At 47.2% G+C, this 27,128-nt stretch overlaps 1 protein-coding gene across 1 annotated transcript in view; it reads right to left on the reverse strand.

Moving 5' to 3' along the window:
* MGAT5 (alpha-1,6-mannosylglycoprotein 6-beta-N-acetylglucosaminyltransferase) overlaps positions 1-27,128 on the reverse strand; it is a gene marked incomplete at its 3' end in the record, with an annotated part of 356,096 nt that overhangs the window by 175,875 nt on the left and 153,093 nt on the right. Inside the window, exon 3 of the mRNA XM_081095204.1 lies at positions 14,557-14,721. Coding sequence (XP_080951330.1) covers positions 14,557-14,721 — 165 coding nt within the window. The remainder of the gene's footprint in view (positions 1-14,556; positions 14,722-27,128) is intronic.

Below are 27,128 nucleotides of genomic sequence, written 5' to 3' on the forward strand. Positions count from 1 at the left end.
ATAATCCTATGCTAACAGTCATGTATTCTAGATAATAGGATTACAGGTCATTTTTCATTCCTTATTTATTCTTTTCTGCATTTTCCAAATTTCCTACAATGAATTTGCATCCCATTGTTAAGAAATTTTACAGTGTTTTTAACTTTTAAAGCAGAAAAAGAAAAGAAAATTGGAAAACAATTCTTGGTATTTCTCCAGAGAAAACCACCTCATTTGAAATATTTAACAGTTAAGAAGAAAATCAAAGGGAAGTCAATGCACATTGGCAAAAAGACCAAAAAAATAAAAAATTCACAGAATACAGTATGCTTGGCACCTGAAACATTTACAATCACATATGAATTACCAAACTGTCTCTTAGACTATCTTCCCATTTTTGAGTCTTAAACTAGTTTCATCTTTAAAAACACCCCATGTGCGACCCTTTGGTGTGATGTTCAATGAAATTCTATTGTTGCAGCTGCAGGCAGCTTCTGTGAATGCAGCCTTTAGATTTGAGCCAAATCTGAATCCTAGGCTTTCACCAACTTGAACAGATTATACAGTACTTTCTACCAGACACTCCTTGTCTATTAATTGGAATAATTATTTTACAGGTTTACTCTGAGGAAAGAATTGGTAAAGGACTTTACAATGATTAATTACTGCCTTGGACACACAGGACTCCATAAAAAAATAGTGGCTATTTTCTAGTTCTATTTTATAAACATCCCACAATTCTAATCTGCTTAGCCATATATTCACCAATAGGAGCTGAGTGCTCATCCTTCAGTGACTCACTCTTTCAGACTCCAGGTCCTGCCACACGTGCTGTGCTGGGTTGGAGAACAGCTGAAAGGAGGCGCTGACTTCAAAGCTACACAGTGGTGACTAGATTACCATGTCAGATTTTCATGACTTCATCCTTTATGCAGAAAGCGCCATTTCAAAGGGAATTTGATCAAACTTGCAAAGGATTTGAGCTCTTTTTTACAAATAACAAATGAAGGTTCAAGAGACATAAGAGCTGTGCAGCAGTGAAATAACAGAGCTATCATGCTGGAAAGTAAAGGAATCAGAGAGTTATCTGTTAGATGGTCAGGGTGTTACAGCCACACAAAGCCCACCTAGGTGATTATTCTCATCACCATTTCTGGCAGAGCTTTAAGTACTTTTAATAGTGCTTTCAGTAACCCTGCTTCCTGTTTCTACTACCAAAACCTGTAGGATGGCAAGGTATAAGTTTGATGCAGATTTGCAGGATAAGGAAGCTTGTCACTATTATTAAGGGACAAATGTTTCCTTCATGCTTAAATGCGGCAGGGGAGATAAGATTTTGAAAAGTAAGAATAAGCTTCCTGTTCATTTGTGCCAAAATGATTATTTTGAGATTATTAAACAGATGTCTTACGAGTACATAGAACACTAACGAAACCAACATTATTCACAACTCCCTGCCTCTCCCTTTTGAAAGGGGTGCTGAAACAGTGGTAAAATCTGGATCTTGGACCCAGATCTACCATGATGGTTTCCTTATCCACCCACCATCTTTCAGGAAGCATTAAGCTAAAAGCAGAGCCCAATTTAGGTCAAACCTCACAAACACCACACAAGACCTATGACAGTTTCACTGTGGGTTTCTGAAAACTCAAGGCCTCACACCAACATCCCCAAACCTGAGAATGGTTTCTGTAAAAACAATCTACATTCCTCTGAAATGGTTTTAAATCTGAAGAGAGACGGGCAAATACAGACTAGAAGTTGATCTCCATTAGCTCTGCACCCACTTCATGACCATATGCCCAAACTCTACTCCAAATGTGTGATCCTTCCGTAAAAGCCTTGATTGTATTTAGTCGATTTTTTGGCAACTGAACTTGCTCCCACGTTTGTGCCTCTAATACAATTTTTGAAGCTTGTTGGTTTTTGGTTAAAAGGTTTGTGGGACAATATCATGCACAGAGGCTTTTAAAACCATCTGCTAAAACCTCATTTTGCTCATTACAGTAATGACCAACATTTCCCAGCACTTACTGTGGTCCAGGCTTTCATATGCACTGTCTCCTACAACCCTCCCCATGTCCCTGTGAGCTAGTTTCTATAGTACAGATGTGGGGACTGAGACCTGAACTCTCTAAATGACGTGGCCAAAGTCACCCCGCTGGTGGAACTCAGATTCCAACCCAGCAGCCTGAGCATGGAGTCTGTACTCTTGGCTACTGTACACATCCACAGCTGACTATGGTTTTAATGCTGCTCTCTCAAACACCCAGTATGAGTATAGCAGAAGTAAAGACCATAGTAAACGGTCTCTTGGGGAACTTTAATAAGCCACCCTCTGCAGTAAGATCAAAGGGGAACAAAAACGTGAATATACCCAGGAAGACTGTGCCATGACTCCTCTGCACGGAGCCTGCCCCAGGTAGGCTCAGGGCTCCTCGTTCACTCGCTTGGGTCTCCCGTGTCACTTCTTCAGAGAGGTTTTCCCTGACAGCTGGCCCATCCTGAAATACTGTCCCCTTCCCTGCCTCTCCTCACGCTGCTTCACTGTCCTCCACAGCATTTGTCACCACCGGGCAAATATGTCTGTGTGTCTGCTGATTATCGGCCTTCACTGCTAGAGAGAAGAGACTTGGTTCTGCTCCTCCCTCTACCTGCAGTGCCTAAAAAGTGCCTGGCATAAAGCAGTATCTGGTAGGAGTGAATCAAATCAATCAGTCTCTGGGTGACAATTAACACCTGCTTTGTATTTTCATCTTTTTGCTTAGCTGTAATTTCTAAATTTCTAAGCAGTAAAATTTTATCTTTTCTATAATATAGAAAAGTTCGGTTTATAAAGTCTTTCCTTTTGAAAATTCTACCCTACTACTACATAAATTCAAAGGCAGCGTTATGGCCCCTTTTGGTCACTGACGGCCTGAAGACTTGAAAACCATGGCTGAATTAATCCATGGCACCCTTGGATGACAGATTAGCATGCTCAGGCCACAGACACACACTCATCACAGGCTCTTCCGGCCAACTCAGCTGCCACTGATGGCCCTCTGTCCTCGGGGAGCCACAGTCCTCCAACATGGCCCAGCCACAGGCCAGCAGCCACCTTCTCAATCCTCTGAGCACTCCTGCTAGTACAGGGAAGGCAGATTCTCCTCGTTAGCATGTTACTTTGTAAGGAAAGAACAGAGCTCATCACGGTCCCCCGAAGGACACCCACCCGCCTCCCCTGAAACCACTGGAACTCCAGCCAAGTGCTCCACTGCATTGCAGGTGTCAGATACCATCAGATTCAGCTTTTACTAATCTTCTCTTTGCCCCACTCCAATGCACCCTGAAATAAATTCTTCAATATTTACTTTGTTCTTCTGCTAATCTTCCAATAGCTTGAACTTCTCATATTAACCATACTTAATGAAAGCAATTATTGAGAAAGTTCTATTAGCATAAAGTTTAGACAGGTTAATGACTGCCTTCCCTTGAGAGCTACACTCCACCCACAGGACTTCCCCTCCCACTAGGAGTAAGAAGGTAGGGTGAGGGGTCAGGCACGGTTCCCAGATTGCTGCAGCGGGCTGTGACAAGGCGTACACTTCCACTGTGTGACAGTGAAATTCCTTCTCACCAACTCCTATCCGTCATTCCTATCCCCATTCCCAGAGGGCTGCAGAGTTTAAAGGTCAGTCCCAAGGTCAAAAGGTCAGCAAAAACAACAGGTCCTTTTGGGCAAGGATAAAGGAGCTCTAGGTGGTCAGGAAGGCGTGGTGAGCACTGCCATTACTCTCTCCCTTCTCCTCCCCTGCAAGGTGAGCCCTGTTCACAGCAGGAGCCCAGCTTCTTACCTGCCTGCACCTCCACTGCTTGGCAGAGGCCTGGCACACCCCAGACAGTGCTGGTTATAGTGTTTGCCATGTTACTAGTATATTTCTAACAAGGGATTAACTAGAGGGAAGGATCTATAGGTCAGTGTGTAGAAGAGGCCTGCTAGGCACTCATTATCACATTATCACATGGCATCCTCACTGGCACAAGAAGAAATTGTTGGCATCACTATCTTCCTTGTACAGAGAATGGAGCCAAGGCCTGTGATGGCAAGTAAAATACCAACAGTGGGCAAATCAGGGCACCAGGAGTTCTGCTCAAAATGGTCTGATGCCCAAGGCCAGGTCCAGCCTGTGAGTGTCAGGTGGCTTCCAGAAATCCCCTCTTCTCAGGCAGTTTTCTCTATAGCACTGGGACTGGGTAGTATACACACACATCAAGCACTGGTCATCCGTGACAGGCTGAGCCCACAGGTCAGACCCAGAGCTGGGTCCTCAGGACGTGCATGTCCAAGGGCCCAAATATACTGAGCTCTTGTTTTGTGCCTGGTCTTGAGTGGTTTCCACGTATTAACTCATAGTCCTCGCAACAATACCACAGCACGGTAGCTTGTTCCCATTGGTAGAAGAGGACACTGGGTTTATCTCGGGACACATGGCTATGAGGTGGCAGAGCTGGGATCTAGACCCCGGCGGACAGGATCCAGAGTCTGTGTCTGAACAAACCACAATCCTATGGCTGCTGGTTGACAGGGGAAACATTAGCATAAGCCCCACCATGGGTATTCTATGGTGGCTCTTCCACTATAACTGTTTCAAGAGCCCAGTTCCAGGAAGACAGCGTAAAAAGTCCCACTGTATATGTTGACTTGAAAAGCTCACCAGCAGAAAACAATAAGGCAGATTTAAAACCAGCTAATAGTGTAGCTGGCCAACTCTGACAAACAAATCAAAATGCAGTTTATAACCTCTGTCCACCCGGACACAGTCCCTCTGCCGGCTCTGTCACCGCATCGGGCCCTCGGCTTGTTATCCATGGACTTGAGGCTGCGATCACGCACAGAGACTTGCTGAGGTCCGCCGGCCAAGAGGAAGGAGGCTGCAATGAGGGTCAGGGCTGCTGCCCCAACGGAGGGGTGGTGGGCCCCTTTCTATCACATGTCCAATGGGATTCCTGTTCTCTTCATGTTTAAACCCACCTTCGCCACATACACTTTATCTCTTCTTTTTCTGAGATACAGTGGGGCCTTGACTTACGAGTGTCCCGACTAACTAGTTTTTTGAGATACCAGCTATCTCTTGGCGGATTTTTTGCATTGAGTTGACAGAGTAATTTGAGTTAACGAGCTCCTTAACGAGCTCGGTCTCAGAACGAATTAAACTCCTAAGTCAAGGCCCACTGTATAATGAAAAGGGGAAAACAACAAAAACTAGCACCTGATTTTCATGTAGGTCACCTAATTTTAGAGGCTGTGGCTATGCAAAGTCAAAAGCGGAGCTTAAAATAAAATCCCTCGAAAGCCCATGCACCTAAAAGCCGTTTCTACAACACAGAGACAGACAATTCCCTGGCTCCCAGCCAAGCAGCTTTAATTATTAGGCTGACCTGAAGTTTTAACTCACAGGCTCTAGAATGAGCCTATTGAAATAGGTGTCAATGGAACCAGGTAAAGGAGGACACGGAAAGACAGGGCTGTCTGTGGGAAACATATGCTCCACTGTCGCTATGGAGCGTCTATTGAATCAATACCATATGCAAGCTGATAACACAACTGTATATGCTGCCTCATTAAGCCAAATTAGAGCAAGTGGAATCTGTCGCCTTCTGATGACAACAAACAAGTCTAACTTCAGTGTGTCCCTATCTCCCGATCCACAGAACAACCTGTGTAGAGGCATTTTCATAAATGACAGCAGATTCTTCCCAAGTTCCCCGGCCAGCTCCCAAAGGACTCCGTTCTTTCCGCTGCTTCCCTTCAAACTACTGAGGAGGAGGAGCAATCCCCACAGGGAAATGAAGAAAGGCATGCGCTCCTTGAAGGGTCAGTAAATTAGTCCAAAGGCACTAAGAATGGTGAGTCCCGGCCTCTTTTCTGCAAGAACTATTCATTCAGAGCAACCTCTGGTGTAGTGTAGCTGATTAAAATGTTTTAAAATCTTACTTACATTTTTATAATTAGCTACTAAGAAGTTGCAGAAGAAATTATCTTACTGTGGAATATCAGTTTTTAGAAAGCATGGTAAAGCAAAAGCATTCTCTTTGTGAACAATAGAGCAGTCAGCAGCCACAGCAGACCACGGGCAGACCTGCCAATCGAGAGCTGTGTGTGTGGCCCTCACTGTGGAGGTGAGAGTTCCAGGAGAGAGGCTGGCCTGGCCTGTGGGCAGAAGGAGCAGTGCACACCACCCACAATCACGTACTGAGAACCAGCTTACCAGGCTCCCAGCTGGGTGTTGGGTTTAAAAGGAAAATGTAGCATATCTGACCCAAGCCTTTGTGTAGCTTACAGCTTGGCTATGGAGACAGGCAAATTCCAAAAATGTGCATAGCAGTTGTGGGAACACAACGCAAGGCCATCAGAAACCTCTGGGGTGGGAGGGGGGTCAGGAAGGCTTCTTAAGCGGAAACGGTGCTGCAGATGAGTCTTGACAAGGATGGTAAGCATTAGCCATAAAATTGGAAGGGCTTTTCCAGGCTGTGCACAAAACCACATAAATGTATAAGGGCGTAAATAAACAGCCTGCTGTGGGCTCAGCTAGCTCCCAGCAGCATTTAATGGGGTGAGGGGGGGAGGAGGGGAGGGAAGGGGACAGAAAGGTTAGCATTCCAGAAGCTCTGCCCTCTGCACCCTCAAAGAAAGAAAAGGTAGAGTCAGGCTGGAGATGCTGGAAATCCAAACCATGACAAGGGTCTCTCATGGTCATAACTATTTCATCTGCCGGCCTGGAATCTCTTTAGGGACTCTCCTAGGCTCTGGGATAACCTATATGAACCATACTCAGGTCACTGGCACAGTGACTGGATCACGGATAGGCATATATCCTCAGCCAACCCAATCAGAACCTGCCCCAAGAACGCTGCCAGAAACCTATGGCCTCCTGGGCCATTCCCACCGCCACCGTGAGATGGCCTACAATGAAGCCCACAGAGAGGGCAGGACAGTGTCCTCGTTTGGATGCAGCGGTGCTGCACTCAGAATCCTTTTCTGAGCCTTCCAATGACATGAGCCCCAAATTCTCTTTCTGTTGAAGCCAGTATGAGCTAGGTTTTTTACCTCTTGCAACCAAGAGTACTGACAAATGCATGGATTCCTTGCTATGCCTTTACTATTGATGATAAAGGTCTCTGAATATTGACAGAAAGGGTCAATTTGGGAATTTCTTCAAGTTTAAAGCGCTCAAATAAAATTATATAGAAATACTTTTTAATTTATGAAGCACAAATACTAGTTAATTTTTTCATAATTAGTGATAATATTGTAATAACTAGAGAAGACAATTTTTATTTTTAGACCAGTATTTCAAATGTGTAGCTTTTAAACTGTAATTAACAAATGCTCATGTACTACTAACTCTGTCCCAGGCTCCTTTCTCAATTATTCATGTGTCTCATTAATCCTTATAACAACAACCCGCCGATCCCGTTTGGCTCAGTGGATAGAGCGGCGGCCTGTGGACTGAAGGGTCCCAGGTTCGATTCCCGTCAAGGGCATGTACCTTGGTTGCAGGCACATCCCCAGTAGGGGGCGTGCAAGAGGCAGCTGATGGATCTCTCTCATCAATGTTTCTGGCTCTCTATCCCTCTCCCTTCTTCTCTGTAAAAAATCAATAAAATATTTTTTAAAAAAACAACCCCATAAAATGGGAAATATTATTATCTCCCCAATTTTACAGATGAGGAAATAGCCTTAGAAAGGTTCAAAAGCATGCCCAAGGTGATACAGGCAGGAAGTGGTGGAGCCGAGATTTGAACTAGGGCAGCCTGGCTACACAAATACAGCCTTTCCTTGACCCTCATGTCCTGAGCACTGGGAGCCAATGGTTCCATTTGCCTTTAAACTGTTACTCCTAACCACAGGGCTTACAGCAAAGCATTTATACTCCCTAAATCCACATTAACACATGGTTGCTGTCTTCACACAGTCCTCTTTGCTGGCTTGTTCCCTCCATACAGTCATCCTTGAAACAGTGTCCTTGGGAATCCTTAGGACACCTCCTCCCTTGCCTTTTTCCATGGCCTACCAGTGTCCACCAGTGTCCCCGTCATGTCAGCTCCACCCTGACATGGTCCTGAACCCACCCCTCTTCCCTTGGCCTCCCATCCAATTTCAGGCTTTCTCCTACCTGAGCCAACTAAACCTTCTCTCATCTGGCTTCCAGCATGACCCCCCTCAAAGGCATTCCACTTCCACAAGGCCATTGAGTTTTCTCTGAAAATACAGATCTTATCAACTAAGTTCCTGCTTTAAACCCTTATCAGCTGTCACTGCCTATAGAACAAAATAGAAACTCCTCAGTAGTTTCACATGAAACTCCTCACAAACCCCCAACCTGTCTTTCCAGTCTCACCTCCTTTGGCACTGCTCCTGATATGCTGCGCAGGGCAAACCATGCAGTCACACAGACCTCTGGGAATCTGCCTTATTTTCCTTAACTTACTTAATTTACTTTCTCATATCTGGATAATTCTACAATTTGCTTAAAATAACAATGTAATTTCTTCTATAACCGTCGTATAATTTAAATCCACTCTCTCAGACTACTTTACCATCATTATTCTGAATTAGTGGCTCTTACTTAAAAATAATTACCTTCTATATAAGCAGGCATAAAATACAGATTGCCAACATTTACTAATTTGGGTCTAGGAAAAGAGTTTCTTAAGGTCAGGATCCCAAAATAGTCTGGGAGTTTATAAAATCTCTCACTTAGGGGTCTGGAAGATCAGTTGCAGAGCTAAAAGTGGAAGGCGCTGGGGACTTGCAAACAGCCTTGCAAAGGAAGAGGGGAGGAGACCTTAGGTCTCAGCAGGCCTATTGGGAAACCTCAAAGTCTCAGGCCTCTTTCTGCACTGATCTTAAGTGGTAATCCCAGATTCCAACAATACTTTATAGATCAGGGTTTCTCAGCTGCAGCACAACTGACGCTGGGGCTAGATAATTCTTTGTGGAGCTGGCTGGCCTGTGCACTGCACGTAGGATGTTTAGCAGCATCTCTGGCCTCTGTTTACCAGATGTCAATAGTATCTCCTCAGTTGTGGCAACCAAAAATATCTCCAGTCATTGCCAAGTGTTGCCTGAGGGGCAAAGTCATCTTTCAGTGCAGTAAGTACACGGGCTCAAAGGGCAGCATCACTTCTCCTGAACTGCACATCCCCCTTCTTCCTCCTCCTGCCCTTCTCCTCCTTCTTCATAAAAACCAAAATGCCCTTGACCACCCGAGGTGAAAACCATACCAACAAGGACATACATTTTTTGGTGAAGGTAGCAAAAGAATTGTTTCTGACAAGTAGCCAGGTATTTATTGCTGCCCTTGTAAAGAATGAAACAGAAAGTGACAGGTAGATAGGAAGAAGACATTTGTTTCTTGGTGCAATCAATAAGAAAGCACCCTGAAATCTTGCCTCTCTTCTGTCTCTCACCAGCATCTGGGGTGCCATTGGCTGGCCAATACCTGATCCTGGGCAAGCCACCTGCTGAGCCACTGGGTGGTGGTGGTGGTGGGGGAGGGGGGCTGGACACTGCAGGTGCCACTTCAACACAACTGGAAATGTGGGTACACAAACAAGGAAGTCACACAGGTGCAACTTCATTTCAAGGCCCATTAGCAGCACAAAGGGAGGGAGGTACTTTCAAATGCAAGCCCTGGAAAGCAGCGGGGACGTTTTCATTTTCAATCTCCACATGGTAAGAATAATAATTATGGTTCTTTTTATTGAGAAGAGCATTCAAGTTCAAATACACTGCACTTCAAACTCAAGCACTACAATATATTATATGTTGCAACTGATGTTTGAGAAATGCAGACATTCAATTTGGACTAAGTCTCAGAAAATGGCCATCTGAATTGTGCCTGCACCTTCGATTTTGTGATTGTGTTTCTCAACTGACCATGCACTTGTAAGCAGTCATAACAAAAGGGGAGCTAGCATTATGTTGGCCTTTTAGAGAACCTTCAACGCTGGCCTGTAATTCAGCTGATGTTGAAGGACGACAACTGGGTTTTGAGAGTAAATAAATGCACCCATGCACACACCACACACCCATGCTCCCCGCCCCCTGCCCCACACAGTACAGAGCTCTGCAATGTGTGCCCATCCCCCAAACCATTCCAGTCTAGATTGCAACTATCAAGTCCTCTGAAGGTCCACCATGCAGAATCACCTTTGGGAAGGAAGCTAAGTCATGCCGGACAAAACCAGAGTCCTGCTGTTAGGTGGTGTCGGCTGAGGTCTGAGAAAGGGAAATGAGATACCAAGTCCCACTTCCAAGCAAATCCCCTTGAGTATAAATGGAGAAGAGAAACTATAAAAAAATAAAAGTAAAAAGCCTCTTGCAGCAGTGAAACCAAATGCTTGCCCCCTACAGCATAAGCCAAACCATATGGGCAGGATTTACTGAACACCTTCAATAGGACAGCTTCGGACAAGACACTATGGGTAAAACAAGGATAAACATGGGCGCTGTCAGTCCTTAGCAGGCAATCTCATTATCACACATCCGTACTTCTTACCTCCCCCATGTTAGAATGTGGCAAAGGACCTCAGACCCAATCCTGTCCGCTCTACTTCATAACCTAAGATCACCATTCTGGAGAAAAGCAGAATTAGACTTTCCGGAAAACCAAGGTGTTACTCTGAAAGCAGATAATTTTGACAAAGGCACAAGCAAGTCCTTTCACGGAGAAAACCTGGAGAAATGGTGATTAGTTGAAGGGTGGAGATTTTTAAAAATCTGTTTTTTCATTTCTTTGATCCACCTTCCTCTTCAATAAGATAAACAGAGTTCAAAATGCAGTTCAATATGATTCTTGATTTTAATAAAGTCCACTTCAACCTAATTTCTCTAAAGGGAATGATTCACTTTCACATAATAAAATAGCCCAAGAGTGATAAATTTGGAAAGAAAAGCCATTTTGGATAAAAGCCACATGGAACACAACTAAACAGAAAAAGGAAAGGGGACACATGCACATACACACTAATGTCCCCTACAAAGAAAATAAATGTAAAAAGCCTTTCTTCAATTGCTATGGTACCCAATTTAGAGGCAGTTTATAGCCAACCAGAAGCTATATCAGCAAGCAATCAGACACAACAGTAAGCAATCAGAACCATCATGAGCAGCGCGACAGCGGAGTAAGCAGTAAAGGCACACCAGAGAGAGCGCTTCTGAGCAATTACCACATGTCTTAATGCAGAAAGGGAGAACGAATAACTTCACACCCTAGGACTGGAACCCTATAAAGATGAACTCTCACAGCTCAAGAGCTATTATCCCTGCTATGACAAGAGGGGTATGAGGACCACCTGTGTGACCGGGGCCCAGACAGAAGGCACACAAGCCATGGGGGATTGATAATGAACTAGGACTACGAACTTAAGTTCTTGTTCTTCTTTTTCACACCCTAATCTATAGCCATGACAAATAAACAAATGCTGATTATTTGAAAAAAATATTTATTTCTGAAGGAAATAAAGAAGAGTTCCTTTAATCTTTACTTCACATCTATGTCCACTGGGGCCAATGCAAAGCCTAGGAAAGGGATGTATATGCACACACACATGCAGAGGGGCGAGCTTCTTCTTTTTAAAAATAATACATAGGTCAATCAAGGAATAGACACCCAGACCAAAAAAAAAAAAATTTTCCTTGTTAAACAGGCTATACTGTCAGCTCTTCAGGAACCTCAACAAAAAAGATAGCACACTTCCCCAGACTCATCATTCGCAATGATTTACAAAGAGAAGCAAGAGATACAGCACAGACTCTGTCTTCTCTCTGTGGTGCTAGGCGGCCTTATGCTGAGCTCAGAGGATTCCAGTACCAAAGGTCCCCTCTCCCAAATATTTAACTCACTGAAGCCCGTGAAACTACTTACTTCTCAGAGATGCTGAAAAGATTATACTTAATAGCAGAGGCCTGGTGCATGAAATTCATGCACTCGGGTGGGGGGGGGGTCCCTCAGCCCAGCCTGCACCCTCTAGCAGTCCAGAACCCCTTGGGGTATATCCGACTGCTGGACTAGGGGGATAGGGCCTAAGTCGGAAGTCGGACATCCCTCTCACAATCTGGGATCCCTCGCTCCTTCCTGCCCGCCTGCTCGCTCCTTACCGCTTGGCTCGCTGCTCCTTGGTGCTGCTGCGGAGGTGGGAAAGGCTCCCACCACCGCTGCTGTGTTTGCCAACTGTGAGCCCAGCATTAGGCTGAGTGGCTGCTCCCCCTGTGGGAGTGCACTGACCACCAGGGGGCAGCTCCTGCATTCATCGAGGTCTGCCCCTGGTGGTCAGTGTGTATCATAGCAACCAGTCGTTCAGGTCGTTCTCCATAATGGTCGCTTAGGCTTTTATTATATAGATTGTGGCTCCAAGAGTCAGGAACAATAACTGGTATTAATGGGTGGTTGCTCCATGTTAGTTTCCTCTCCTTCCTTCCAAGTTTCTTCTGAGTCACAGCCCATTTCTAGTCTGTTTCTCCTCCATGAGACCCTAACACCTCAGTTTTACCTGCCTGCAAAGCTTACCTTCCTGTGAGAAGCCTTCTACACTGACCCCCATTTACAGTGACCACAGTTTGTGTTATTTTATGCCTATGTATTATTTTCCTAATTGCCCAGTAAAAATCTCTCTCTCTCTCTCTCTCTCTCTCTCTCTCTCTCTCTCTCTCTCTCCTCTCTCCCTCTCTCTCTCTCTCTCTCTCTCTCACACACACACACACACACACACACACACACACACGTACAAAGGAGCTAGAATGAGGTTAATTACTGAAGGCATAACTTGTCTCCCATTTTCCCCAAAGGAAAAAAAACTCTTTGGTTCTTTAAATGTTAGTGAAAACAGGGGACTGATGGTATTGCTAAAGGAGCCCCCCTCAGAGCCAGTGGCTTAGGGACTATGCTCAAGAGATATCTGATAACTGAGTAAACTAGCTCAATACTCAGGGCAGGGAAGAAGTAGCCACCAACTCCCTCCTATGTCACTGCTGGAGGTCTACCCACCATTCTCTACTCTGGGGCTGGGGCCCAGAAGGAGAAGTCTCTCCGAGAGCCTGGCTCACAAACAAAACAGCCAGAGGCAGTAAGATCCCTGATCAGGGGAGAGAATGACAGCAGACATGTATACAGGGTTCCTGCAGGACAGAGGCAGTGGGAGGCAGCAGTCAGTGGCAGCGCGCCCCACCCTGCCCAGCTCCAGGACTGTGGGAAGGTAGAGCAATCAGATGGGAGCTTTCCTATAGCCTTTCCTACTGGGGAGGGGATGGAGGAGTGCAGCCTGGAGAGGCATGGGTGCTGTTTATTAATAAGCAGCTCAACACAGTGGGAGGTTTCCTTGTCTAATTACAGAAGCTGTTGGAAACTGCAGGGAAGATAGGATTTATGGCCTAGATGACACTGCCTCTGTGTTGTAATTAAAAGTTATTTTTAATACCTCTGTTTGGTTGGATACTTTGGATTATTAGAAATATAGTCTGCAATTTAAAACCCGTGAAAGGGCAAAGAATATAACAAACAGGTAATACAATAAGCTTGCACAATGTGAAACGATTAAATGTTTTGACACTGGAGGTGGGAAAGAAAAGGAATCTCTCCCAATTAATTCTGGGAATTTCTATAAGAAAGGGGAAGTGAGAAACAAGCCAACGAGTATGCTAAACTGATTTTCAAAAGTTGCCCAGCTACTTATTTTGTCCACTAACTAGGGTTTGGATACCACCCATCAGGAGTAGTGAATGGGTAATCATACCATTCACTCAAAGCACTTGATGTTAACCTTTCAGCACCTTTCTTCATCCCTAGTCCCTAGGAAAGGACGGTGTCACTCTAACAAGAGCAAGTCCTGGCTCAACCACAGAGCCCCAGAGGCCAACTCCAGGGCAGCGATAGGGGTCCAACACGAGCTATGGACAATACATGCTGGGTTTGATTTGGGTTTTGTGGTTAACCCACTTCTCTTCTCTCATGCAAGATTCCAGTTTCAAGAAGGGGCCAGACACAATGAACCCCAGTGGGAACCGCATGGTGGCATCCATGAGTGGCTACAGAATCAGCCCAAGATCAGGTAGGCACCATTATTTCCTACATCCATTTCCAGAATTTATTTCTCCATATGCACACAGAGGTATTTTCTGCAACGGTGGTTCTTCTTTAACAACAGGGGGGAGGGACTCTATCATATGTAATAGACTTTTGAAATTGTCTGATGAAAATGGGGAGGAGGAAGGCCCTCTAACTAGCACACGCTTCCCAGATAACCTCTACATTTCATTTATCCATGCTATGAATCTTCTCATTAAAAGTGAATTCTAGGAGCTCATTATGTGAAATATATCATAGGAACCACCAGACATCACACATCATGATGAGACTATAAAAGCATTTTAACATCTGTTATTCAAAAATAAATTTAAACTCAGCTTCACAGGGGCCATACCAAGTTTATGGGATTTATCTTATATGGAAAAGAACCACTGTGCTTCTTTATTCTTTTCCCAGTTCAAATCAAGATCTGACCCACGCCGGGCTATAGAATCGCCCTCCTTACCTGCCACATTAATTTTCTCAAGTGCTACCAAGCTGGGAACAGCTGTGGTGGAGTTGGTTGAATTTGTTCCTGTGCCATTGATGACAAGGGTGTCCACCTTCGACTCTAACTTGCCAATGCGCTGCAAAATATTATCCAACAACACGGCGAGAGTTTTCTTCAGATCTGTAAAATAAAATGCACAGTTTAAAAATTCTTTGGTCACTGAATAGGTATTCAATGCACATGCTCTCTCTTCCTCTCTCTGACATTAAGAAGGAAAAGTGGCCTGGTAAGTGTTGCTCAGTGGATAGAGTGTCGGCCCTTGGAATGAAGGGTCCCGGGGTTCAATTGTGGTCAAGGGCATGCACCTAGGTTGAGGCTCGATCCCTGGGCCTGGTCAGGGCACGTGAGAAAGGCAACCAATTGACGTATCTCTCTCATCTCTATGTATGTGTGTGTGTCTCTCTCCCTCTCTAAAAATCAATGGGAAAATATCCTCAAGTGAGGATTAACAAAAAAAGAAAAAGAAAAGAAGTAGCAGAGTCAATACTGCCCAAGTCCTGTCCCAACAAACCGTATCTTAAAGATGACAGGGCCATCTTCAAGTGTCCAGAAAGCACAAAACAACGTGGTCTGTTCTGGGACCCAAGTTGGGCAATAAATGACATAAATTATTTCTAGCCACTGGGCTGATGGAGAAAACTCCTGTTAGCATCCTACCAAAGCACTCTGTGAAATTCCTCCTCCTTATAGCACGATTCACCGGAGCACAGAATGACAATCCCCAAGGGTGGCCAGGTCCTGAAGTAGTTTCTGGATCAAGTTTGGTATTATTTCAGTGTCCTATACTGCAGTATGTCCCAAGTTTTTTGCAGTCTCTATTTCGGTTGGTTACATATGATAACAATAAAAGCCACAGTTCCCAGATTTCTAGGCGTGCAGATTTAGAAAAATACTTCAAGACCAAAGGCATTCACTCTTTCAAGACCTATCACACAACTCCTGGGTGCCAGGCACTGCCTTAGATGTTAGGGATATTCCCTCATGGCACTTCCATGCAAGTGCTGACGCCCTTTCTTACATATCTGACTGTGGGTAGGAGTGATACTCTTCCCTCCAGACATGTCATTCTCGCATACGTCAACATTCGATGAGCTGGTATATGAGGTTTTCCACATACACAGAGATGAATTTAGCCCTTCTCCTCTGGAAACTCATAATCAAAGAAAGATATGCTGACTTTTACATGTGGAAAAGGCAGAAGGACAACAGGATGCCCATCCATGTGGACGGAATCCAGACTCATTTATGAACTGGGAGTGGGCCAGTGGAACAGGAACAGTGTGGGTGCAGATGTGGTGAAGTCCTGAATGCAGACAAATGGGAAGCTGCTACCTGCCTCTATGCTGGGAACAGAGCAAACTCACTCTGAGCAGGTGCTCTGATCTGGCCAGGGAAGAAACACACACCTGGTTAACTCACCAACCCCAAGTAGAGCCTACCAGCATTGGCCCAGAAGCACTCAGGTGGCCCCCTTCTGCCAGGCCAGGAGAGAAACTCATCAAAACAGAGGCACAGATATGCAATTAGTATGGAAGTCTGTGTGCTCAGTGGTTCACATATGACATCACTGGAGCTGACAAAAAACTACAAACAGAAACAGAGCCCCCATCTTGATTCAGTAAGTCTGACTGATGTGCTTGGGACGATCTCACCCTCCCCACCTGAACATCACACTTCTTCACAATGGTAAGATCGTAGCAGTCTGTTCATTAATTCTAACAAATATCTGACCAGGCTTAATTTTTGCTCTTCAGTATGTATATTACCTGAAGGCAATAAGCTGTCCATGGCTTTAGAGCAATAGGGCCAAAGATCTGATTATAACAAAGAAGGGCAGAAGAGAACTAACGTTTTCTGAAGGCCTACCATGTGCCATATATATATATATATATATATATATATATATATATATATATATATATATATATATCCTATATAATAAATCCTATATAATAAAAAGGTAATATGCAAATTAACCCTCACACCCTCACAAGATGGCTGCCTACGACCGGGCCGGCAGGGAGGTTAGTGAGGGACGACCAAATGACTGAACAAGCAGGCTGTGTGGGGTGACCAGGCTGGCATGGGGGAGGGGGTGTAGTTGGGAGCGACCAGGCCAGCAAGGGGGTGCAGTTGGGGGTGACCAGGCAGGCAAGGGGGGCAGTTGGGGGTGATTAGGCTGGCAGGGGGGGGCAATGAGGGGCAACTAGGACGGTGGTCAAGGGGGGGCAGTTGAGGGCAACCAGGCCAGCTGGACGGGCAGTTAGGGGTGACCAGGCTGGAAGAAGGGGGCAGTTGGGGGCAACCAGGCCAGCAGGGAGGGGACAGTTGGAGGTGACCTGGCCAGTAGGAGGGGCAGTTAGGGGCGATCAGGCCAGCACACAGAGACAGTGAGGGGCGAACAGGGGGTGGGGGGTGGGGGCAGTTAGGGGCAACCAGGCAGGCAGGCAGGTGAGCGTTTAGGAGCCAGCAGCCCAGGATTGTGAGAGGGATGTCCGACTGCCGGTTTAGGCCCGATCCCTAAACCGGCAGTTGGACATCCCCAAGGGGTCCCGGATTGGAGAGGATGTAGGCTGGGCTGAGGGGACCCCCCACCCACGCGCGAATTTCGTGCACCGGGCTTCTAGTGTGAGTGTGAGTGTGAGTGTGAGTGTGAGTGTGAGTGTGTGTGTGTGTGTGTGTGTGTATACTAGAGGCCTGGTGCACAAAAATTTGTGCACTCAGGGGGGAAACGGGGGTTCCTCAGCCCGGCCTGTGCCCTCTCGCAGTCTGGGACCCCTCGGGAGATAACAACCTGCTGGCTTAGGCCTGCTCCTGGGTGGCAGAGGGAAGGCCCAATCCCTAGGTGCAGCCCCTGGCGGGCTCAGAGCAGGGCCGATTGGGGAGTTGGGGCGCCACCCCCTGACATGCACAGAGGAGGGCGGATCGGGAGGTGGCGATGCCACCCTCAGTCATGCTAAGGGTAGGGCCGATTGGGGGGTTGGGGCACCGCCCCCTGTCACACTCAAGGCAGGGTCGATAGGAAGGTTGTAGCGCCACCCCTTGTCACGCACAGAGCAGGGCCCATCAGGGGGGTTGGGGCTCCGTACCCTGTCACGCACAGAGCAGGGCCCATCAGGGGGTTGAGGAGCTCCCTCCTGTCACTCACAGAGTAGGGGCGATAGGGGAGTTGAGGCACCGCCCCCTGTCACACACTGAGCAGGGCGGATCAGGGGGTTGGGCGCCGCCACTGTCACACTCAGGGCAGGGCCTATGGGGAGGTTATGGCTCTACCCCATCACACACAGAACAGGGCCCGTGGGGGGGAGGAGGGTGTTGGGGCACCGCACCCTGTCACACACAGAGCCGCAGGGCCATCAGGGGGTTGGGGAGCTCCCCCCTATCAGGCACAGAGCAGGGCTGATCAGGAGGTTGGGGCACCTTCCCCCATCACGAACAGAGCAGGGCCGATAGGGAGGTTGTGGCCCCACCCCCTGTCACACACAGAGCCGCAGGGCGATCAGGGGGTTTGGGCGCTGCCCCCTGTCATGCTGATCCCGGTGCCGGGAGGCCTCTCAGCTCTGCTGATCCCAGTGCTGGGAGGCCTCGCGGCTCCGCTGATCCCGGTGCTGGGAGGCATGTTACACTTTTACTATATAGGATAGAGGCCTGGTGCATGGGTGGGGCTGGCTGGTTTGCCCTGAAGTGTGTCCTGGATCAGGGTGGGGGTCCCCACTGGGATGCCTGGCCAGCCTGGGTGAGGGGATGATGGCTGTTTGCAGCTGGTCACACACCCTTCAGGGTGGGGGTCCCCACTGGGGTGCCTGGCCAGTCTGGGTGAGGGGCTGTGGGCTGTTTTCAGGCTGGCGGGTGATGGAAGCTCTCAACCGCTCCTTTTTTTTTTTTTTTTTTTTATTCTGGGCCAGCTTTAGGCTCCGAGGCTCCAGCTCTTAGGCCTCTGCTCCTGAAAGCAGGTATCTGGTTTGTTTCGGTTTTATAATCGAAACTCTCTATCAACTCCAGCTCTGAGATCCCGGGCTCGCTGAAAGCAGGTTTCTGGGGTTTTGTTTAGCTTCTATATTTGTTACAATGTTTCTTAAACTGCAGGCTCAGAGGGCAGCAGCGGCAGGTGGGGAACGTTGGAGTCCTCCGTCACTGAAGCAAGCAAGCCTCATGTTTGTTTCAAGCTGCCTGGCTGCCAGCCGCCATCTTGGCTGGCAGTTAATTTGCATATCGCCCTGATTAGCCAATGGGAAGGGTAGCGGTCATACTCCAATTACCATGTTTCTCTTTTATTAGATAGGATATGAAATCCCATGATATATCCATATTCTCCATGCGATAGGTATGACTTCATTTTACAGATGGGAAAACTGAGGGTCACAGATATGAAGTAATGTGTTCATGGTTACAGACATAACTCAGATCTGCCTAATTCCCCGATGCCTCAATGGGACCAGTTGCGAGTCAAGAGCCAAGGTGAAAACAACAACAACAACCAAGTGCGAAATTCAGTGTCTTTCATCTTTAGCATAGGCAGGGGTGGGGAACGTCTGGCCCACAGACCGTATGAGGCCCACAAAATCATTTGGTCTGGCCATGCCAAGCATTAGAGGTGAGTTAAGCAAATTTTTGACCAAATACAGCAGGCTAATTTTTAAACTGATAATTGTATATGGCCCACGGATGATGTTATAAATACCCAAATGGCCCTGGGCAGGAAGAAAGTTCCCCACCCCTGGCAGTGTGGTTAAGGGCCCACACTTTGGAGTCAAAGTTCCTAGGTTTGAGTCCTCGCTCTCCACTCCTGTTTCCTTACCTGTAACAGAATGATAATAATAACCCTGCCTCTTAAAGTAGTTATGAAGTCTAAAGAGTTCAACATTTATAAACTATTTTAAAACTTCCTGGCACATAACAGGCACTACATAAGTGCCTGCTAAATATGCAAATAAAAAATAAAACCCTCCTCTGGAATATGCTTCCTGAAGAAACCTTCCCGTGGGTGATGTGAAGTTTTACCATTATCCAGAGTCTCAGATGGCTCTCCTCCGGGGCTGCAGTCCCAGTCCGCATGACTCAGTCTGTCCCAGGCACGTCATGAGCTGGCACGGCCAGTGGCAGTCAGCCATCAGCTCTGCTCTTACGCTGACCTGAGGCAGGCACGGATTCTCTAAGGTTCTGAGGACTGCCAGAGACCAGCCACATAGATGAGGGCTGTTGTGCCACGAAGAGATGGCTGAGCCCGGTACAAAGAGACCGCTCCTCAGACAAAAGACATCAAGCTCCCCCATCTCCAGCCTCTTTACCTGTCCTGCCAGCAAGGGAGTCCCTGTGTAAAATGGCATTTAACTATTACCTGCTAGTTCGTTTGGGGTAACTCAGGGTTTCTTAGCTTCAGCTTTACTGACACTTTGGGCCAGATCATTCTTTGTTGTGTGGGGCTATCCTATGATTTGTGGGGTGTTTGGCGGCATCCCTAGGCTCTAGCAGTCATTAAATGATGGTAACAATACCTCCACTATGACAACCAAAAATGTCTCCAGACATTGCCCAAGTCCCTTGGGGGGGGGGGGGGAGATAACATTTCCCTCATTTGAGAACCACTGAATTAGGCAACTCCTCTCCACCCTTTTTTCACCACTGCCCCTCCTTCTGTGGAGATACCAAGAGAGAAGTCTGACAGAGGTGTATGGGATCGTGAATGGAAATGGGAGAAGCCACCCACGGAACCTACATCCTGCTGATTGCTGTTCAGTGGGCACCAGAGACATCACTGCAGATACCACGGGAAGTGCCAGGAGGGAGGCCGTCCCTCCTCCTATAGGAGCCTATGACTCAAGGGCTGGTAACCTTTTATATCGTCAAAAGGCAACAGTACTACAGACAGAATCCCTAACCCACAGTTATCGGTGGAGAACACCTGAGGTAGGATACGAAGTTGTCACTTGAGCACTAAGAAGATTTTCTTCCTCAATTCTTAAAATACAGTCAGTCCACCAACAAGTGCAACCTATTTCGTATTGACCTCCCCTGGCAGCCATGGGCTCTGACATGGTATATGTGAGGGAATTTGTGATGATAAGAAATGTAACCCAATACTACTGACCACTGGAACCCCTCTGCCACCACCACCACGTAACGAGCTCCTCTGTCAGCTGCTCCCCTCAGGAGCTAACTCTTGATCCTGCCCGGACAGTACGGTGAATGTACTGTGGTTCCCACTCCCGTTTTATATACGAATAAACCACAACTCGGGGAGGATAAGTAATTTGCTCCAGGTGACTGCAGACCCAAGGCTCATACCCACAGCATGGATCCAGGTCCAGGCTCCTAACTACCATGTGACATCACCTCTAAAAAGCACCTGTCGGCCGGAAGCATCTCTGACCTGCTGCTCCAGAACACACTCGCCAGGGAGTAACCTCTGGGCTTCAGCCACGATAGATCACATCCCAACTGCCCTCAACAATTGCCGATGCCACTGTTTTTTAAGCAAATCCAACATTAAACATAATTTAAAATCTGCCTTTCCATACCTTATGCCTTAAAATGAAATATAACACTATCAAGAACTTTGGACTCTAGACATGTCACCTGGGTAGGCATTTTTTTCTCTCTCAATATGAAAGGAAAAAAACTTCACTTTCCTTTCAAGCAGCTATTCGAGTCACTATTTCAAGGCAGTCCAACGTGAGACAAAAGACACTGCCAATAGAATATACCAGGGCCAAGCAATGCCAACCCCATCTCTGCATCCTCACCAACTGGCACCCAGCCTGGTGCATTACAGTGCTCAGTAAGTGTGTGCATGAATGAATGAACCAACAAGTAAACAAACAACAGTTTTCCCAGAAATGAAGCTACACAAATTATACCTTTCTAGGTGGTGAAATGATTTCTCACCTTTGTATTTTACAGCTAAACCTACAAAAACTGTTGAGTTTTATTGCAATTTTAAACTGATGCCAGAGGAGTTTTTGTTTGCATTTTAGTCTTCATGATAACCCACTTATCCAATAAGACTATACACCCAAGAATAATTTCTATAGAGTTTAATAAAGACATGAGAATGAAAATATTCCTCCTAATTCCTGTATGGTACTTTTTATATTTATCATCATGTTTTATGGTTACTATAACAGTAAAATGTGTTATAGTAACACATTTTAGGATTACAATTTTCAGCAGGATTACAATTTTCAATTGCTGACAAGCTTTTAAAATTTTGTTTGTGTTTCAAAGCCTTAGCAAAAAATTTAATCCCAACATTACTAACAAAATACTGTCTTTCTAAAAATTACTGTACATGACAAAGATGAGATCAAAGTAGTTGAAAACATTGAAAATGCCCCCCTCGGTAAAGTGAGCTTTGTTTTCTATCCTGCTCCAAAGGGTGGGATGTACACTACCTCAGAACAGGTGCTCTGGTGGCTTCTTCCCTTCCAAGAAGCCAAGACATTGGGCGGGACGGGGGTGGGGGCCAGAAGGGCTGGAAGATGCTGCCACATCCTTGAGCAGCTCAGCCAAGCGGATACCACTGCCAGCTACACTCTGCTCCACAGCCGGAGCCCAAGGAGACAGGACCTCAGTGGAAAGAGGGGCCTTGCAAATGGAAAAGGTTTATAGGTCTATTAGCTGAAGCTGTGAAAATGGGTGGTGGGCCCTGACTTCCAAGATCATTAAGTCAATCAATATTTGAGGGATGATCAAGAAAGCCTGTGCTTGCGGCCTCCATGCTGTCCCACCCTACACCCTGGAGCATGTTTCTAAGGCAGTGGTCCTCCAGCCTGCTGGCCCTCAGGCTCACCTGTGGAGCCAAGCCCCATGCCTAGGGCATTCGGAGAGAATCTGCAGAACCCACATGTCCAGGGTCCTGGCACAGCCTAGGTTGAGAATCCAGGTGTGGCTGCCATGATTCCCTGGCACAGAACCCACTGCATAATGAGCAACGACTCTTGCCTAAATGGCCAAAAATCATTTGCATCAGTGCTTGCTCCCAGTGAAAATCCCTCTGCAACCCGGGCGCCCCAGAGAGGCAGTGTGAACAACAGAGCTGCTTCACTGTGGGCTCCAGAGGACCCAGCAAACACAGGGCGTTAATGAGAAAGGAAGGTGCTAGTGATGAAAGAATTAACCCCAACCTCTCATTCCCTTCCACTGCCAGGCACATCAGGTTTCATCAGTTATGTATTTTTAAATTAGTTTTAAAGTGACCTTTCCTGAGAAAGAGAATGCAGTTGTAGTAATGACCAAAATACACTCCATTCATTATGTACAAGGACATTCAAAGCAGAGTTATTTCTAAAAGAGAACAGTGTCATTTATTATAGATAAGGGCTGGAAACTTCCAAAAGATTAAATTACATGATGTCCCTTTCTTCAGATGATGGAATACATTGCGAGATTGGAAACTCCAGGAAGGCAGAGAGCAATCTGTATTGTCACCTGATTGTCATCACTAGCTTGTTTGTTATTTTTTAATATATTTTATTGATTTTTTTACAGAGAGGAATGGAGAGGGATAGAGAGTTAGAAACATCGATGAGAGAGAAACATTGATCAGCTGCCTCCTGCACACTCCCCACTGGGGATGTGCCTGCAACCAAGGTACATTCCCTTGACCAGAATTGAACCCAGGACCCTTCAGTCCGCAGGCCGACGCTCTATCCCCTGAGCCAAACCAGTTAGGGCCACTACTAGTTATTAATATCAGAAGCTCAATACCTATTTATGGAATGGATGGATGAGAAAGGAAAAGTGTATGGCCATTAAAAATACCTAACGGCATGAAGAAATACAAAAAACATGAATTTAAACATTTTTTAAATATATTTTTTTAAAAAACATGCACACATATGTGCATATCTCTGCATTTTAAAAAAGGGACTGGAAGGAAATCAAAATTTATCTGGGTTTGGAGGTAAGGAGTATTTTTTTTATTCTTTTACTAGAGGCCTGGTAAACGAAATTTGTGCACTTGGATGGGGAGGGGGGATCCCTCAGCCCAGACTGCACCTTCTCGCAGTCCAGGAGCCCTCAGGGGATGTCCGACTGATGGCTTAGGCCCGCTCTGCTCCGCGCCTAAGCCATCAGTCGGACATCCTTAGCCCTGTCACGGAGGGGGAGAGGCTCTCATCACCGCTGCTGCACTAGCCAGCCATTAGCCTGGCTTCTGGCTAAGCGGCGCTCCCCCTGTGGGAGCACACTGACCACCAGGGGACAGCTCCTGCATCGAGTATCTGCCCCCTGGTGGTCAGTGCATGTCACAGCGACCGGTCGTTCTGCTGTTCAGTCGATGTGCATATTAGCCTTTTATTATATAGGATAATGTCTTATTATGGGCAAGTCCTCTAATTCAATTTTTTTTTTAGGTAGTTAAAGGGAGGGGCAGAATTTTCCCTTGAGCCTGAAGCTAAAATTGCCCTTAGCTCAAAAAGCTGCATACCACTGAGACACATCTTGGTGAGGCTCATTCTGAACCCCCACACTGTTCTATTATGTGTATAAGTATTGGGAAGCATCTTATCTCTTTAGTGAAAGGAACCTTTTGTTATGTTACAATGACTAACTTTATCTCATGAGTTGTGTTTTGGCTTCAAGCCTGTATCCAGTATTCATGCAGCAACTTCAGCTCTTCTGGCATATCTTTTATTTTATTTTCTCTAAATCTTTCTAGATTTTTATGTATTAGTAGGACTAGCCCTTGGACACAGACAATAGTCTGGCGAAGGCCTAGAAGGGGCAGGTGCAGGGTGGAGGAGCTCAATGGGGAAAAAAAAAACACAAAAAAACCTAAAACAAAGGGACATCTGTAATACTTTCAACAATAAAGATACATTTTAAATAAAGAAAAATATCTTAATTGAAAAGAGTTTTATGTGAAATAATATAAGTATTTGCCCTACACTGTACTTTATATTCTCAACTCCTCTCAAAGAGATATTAATTGACCCTATGTCACTTAATATTAATTGACCCTATGTTCAATGACTGCAGGACTGACTTCTGCCACACAGACCCAGCACTGACTGCCATGGGGTCTGCGATCAGACCCTGCTTTTTTCTCCTGGTCTGCTCCAGGCTTAGGGTTCGGTCTCTGTGAAACCCGGGTCAGTCGTTGCATCGGGCAAGTGGAATCGCTGAGGCCTATTTGAGAGTCGCCAAGGCTGGGAGCGTGATCTCAGAACAGTTAAAAACAGTTAGGAGTTCTCATCTTTTAAAAAGCTCACGTGTCTGTGCTGCACCAACAGGGTTGCTTTAACACAGAAGCCTCCATCCACAAGCCCACCGGCTCCAGGAGCAGGCGGGAGGTTGAAAGTGGCCGTGGGTAGATGAGGCCGGTGCCAGGCGACTTGGCAGGTGTCAGCGGCTCAGCTGTCTGAGCCCCAAGCGCGGGGAGACAGGTTCTGACGTCACCATCGTGCGGAGGATTTGACAGCAGCGGCAGTGGCTTCAGAGCTTGCTGCTATGTTGTTTTATTTTTATCTCCTTTTCCCTTTAAACCTCTCCAGGTTGGGTGCGTTCGAGAGAGCAGCCTTTGCAGCCTCCTTGGCAGCGAGCAAGCCTTCGATCTGGGTTCACACGCAGCCAGCCAGAGTGCTGTTTAGAAACACGTGTGGGTCTTGCATTATTTGCGCTATTGCCGATAAAGAGGGTTTTAGATTCTGGCACGTAAATATGTTTCCTGCTTATCCACGAGGGCGGGAGGCCGAGCGCAGCCACAGCACAGCCACAGTTCTTCACTCCTTCGCAGGCCTCTGTCCAAGGGCGGCGGTGCAGGCGCTTCACACAGGGAGGGGGACAGGGAGCAGGTGGGGCAGCCCTGCTTTTCCCAGACCTTCTGTCTCAGTCCCATCTTCTGGCTCAGGGTCTGTAGCGTCTTCCTTTTGAGGTGGATTCAGGCGTCTAGGGGACATGATGTTTATCACACGCTGCTTTCCGTGTGGGTGGTCAGCATGGGGGTGTTCTTGAATCAGGTTTCCTTCGGCATTGCGGCGGGGTGTCGGGGGGAGACAGCATGAAGGTGCAAACACAACCTGTGGGGACTGCTCGCTGAGCGCCTTCTGTATACCTGGTGAGCTTCTCCCCTCAGAAGGGGTGCTCCCTTTGTCTGCGACCAGCAAGTGGCAGGGAGGGGGAGTGCGGATCAGGCTGGTTGGCTGCCGCAGTGCCCTCATAGCCGCAGTGTCAGCGGGTGGGGCAGAGTACCTGGGACCCTGGATTCCCTCTGGGGTTTGCAGAACCACCCCCTCCCTTTGTTCTCCCATTCTCCGCTGAGGCGGCTGTTGGCAGACAGCAGGACAGATGGATTCGCAATCAGACCTACCGCCCGACCTCCAGGGAGGTTTCCTGACCCCTCTGCATCCCCGCTCACCTGAAGCTCCTAAAATAGTCGGGGTGCCCAGGGCTCAGAGGCTCCCATGAGCTCATGGAGGTGGGCCCTTGGCCATTGGTTTTTATTTTTTTACTACATTTATTCCGTGTGCAGTGATCACACTTCATCTGGAGCAGGGCGGGCTCAAGTGACCTTGTGGAGCGTCTAGGGAGGGGAAGCAGCCGCAGTGCCCGAGGCCACGTTCCAGCAGGCAGGCAGCGCTGGCCCCGTGGTGCCTGGCCTGTCCTCTTGAGATTGAACCTAGAGAACTACTAAGGAAGCCAGTTCCCAGTTCTGCCCCGCCTCCGCCACCGACTGACTGGCGTCTGAGGGCCAGGAGGAGGGCCAAGAGGTCAGCCTTTCAGCCGCTGCCAAGTCACCGCTGCCGCTGATGGACCGGTTCCCACTCCCTCAGCTCCCTAGCCTGGCGTGGTCAAGCCTTCGGTCGTTGTGGACGTTACGACCCTGGCTCTTTATTGTATAGATGCTCTTTTTCTGGGTTTGGGGGTATAGAGTACTTTATTTTTTATTTTTTATGATATCGAGTGCTTTATGGAATCTATAAATATCCAGAATGGAGTTCTTGGCCGTTCTCCCAGTTTTCCTAGCTAGCCAGCTGCCGAGGGGGACCAGCCCTTTAGCCCTCTACGGAGGAGGAAAGGACTGGGGCTCTAGGAGCTCAAGCCCCCGCTGCCCAAGTCCCCTCCCGACTCCAGGGCATCTTCCCTGGAAGCAAAGGGCAGCCTTAGCACAGCCTACTCCTAGCTCGCCACCCACACCAGAAACTGCCCCCTCACACGCCCCTCACCCGGCTTATCTCACGGCCCACAGAGGAAACCGTCTCTTTTGAACAAGGCAATAACCATCACATCTCCTGTTTCTAAAATGCCAGTCACTCTGTGGAGCTAACACACCTTTAGAAAGGGGCCCAGTGAGGAGCCCAACAGCCTCTCTCTGGAGGCCAGAGGAGCAGTTCTCAACCCGGAGAAGCAGTTCTCACAGCCGCTGGAGTTTCTGGTGGGTAAGCCTGCTGTTGGGTCGGAGGGGGTGGCAGGCCTGCCTTACTGTGGGCCGAGTGTTCCTCCCACGGCTGGCTGGGCCTCACCGACTCAGGGCAGCCACAGACGGAGGCTCCCGAAGCCCAGGGACAAGTGAAGCAACAATGTCAGGT

Source organism: Myotis nattereri (assembly GCF_964212035.1).
Source record: "Myotis nattereri genome assembly, chromosome: 7".
NCBI lineage: Eukaryota > Metazoa > Chordata > Mammalia > Chiroptera > Vespertilionidae > Myotis > Myotis nattereri.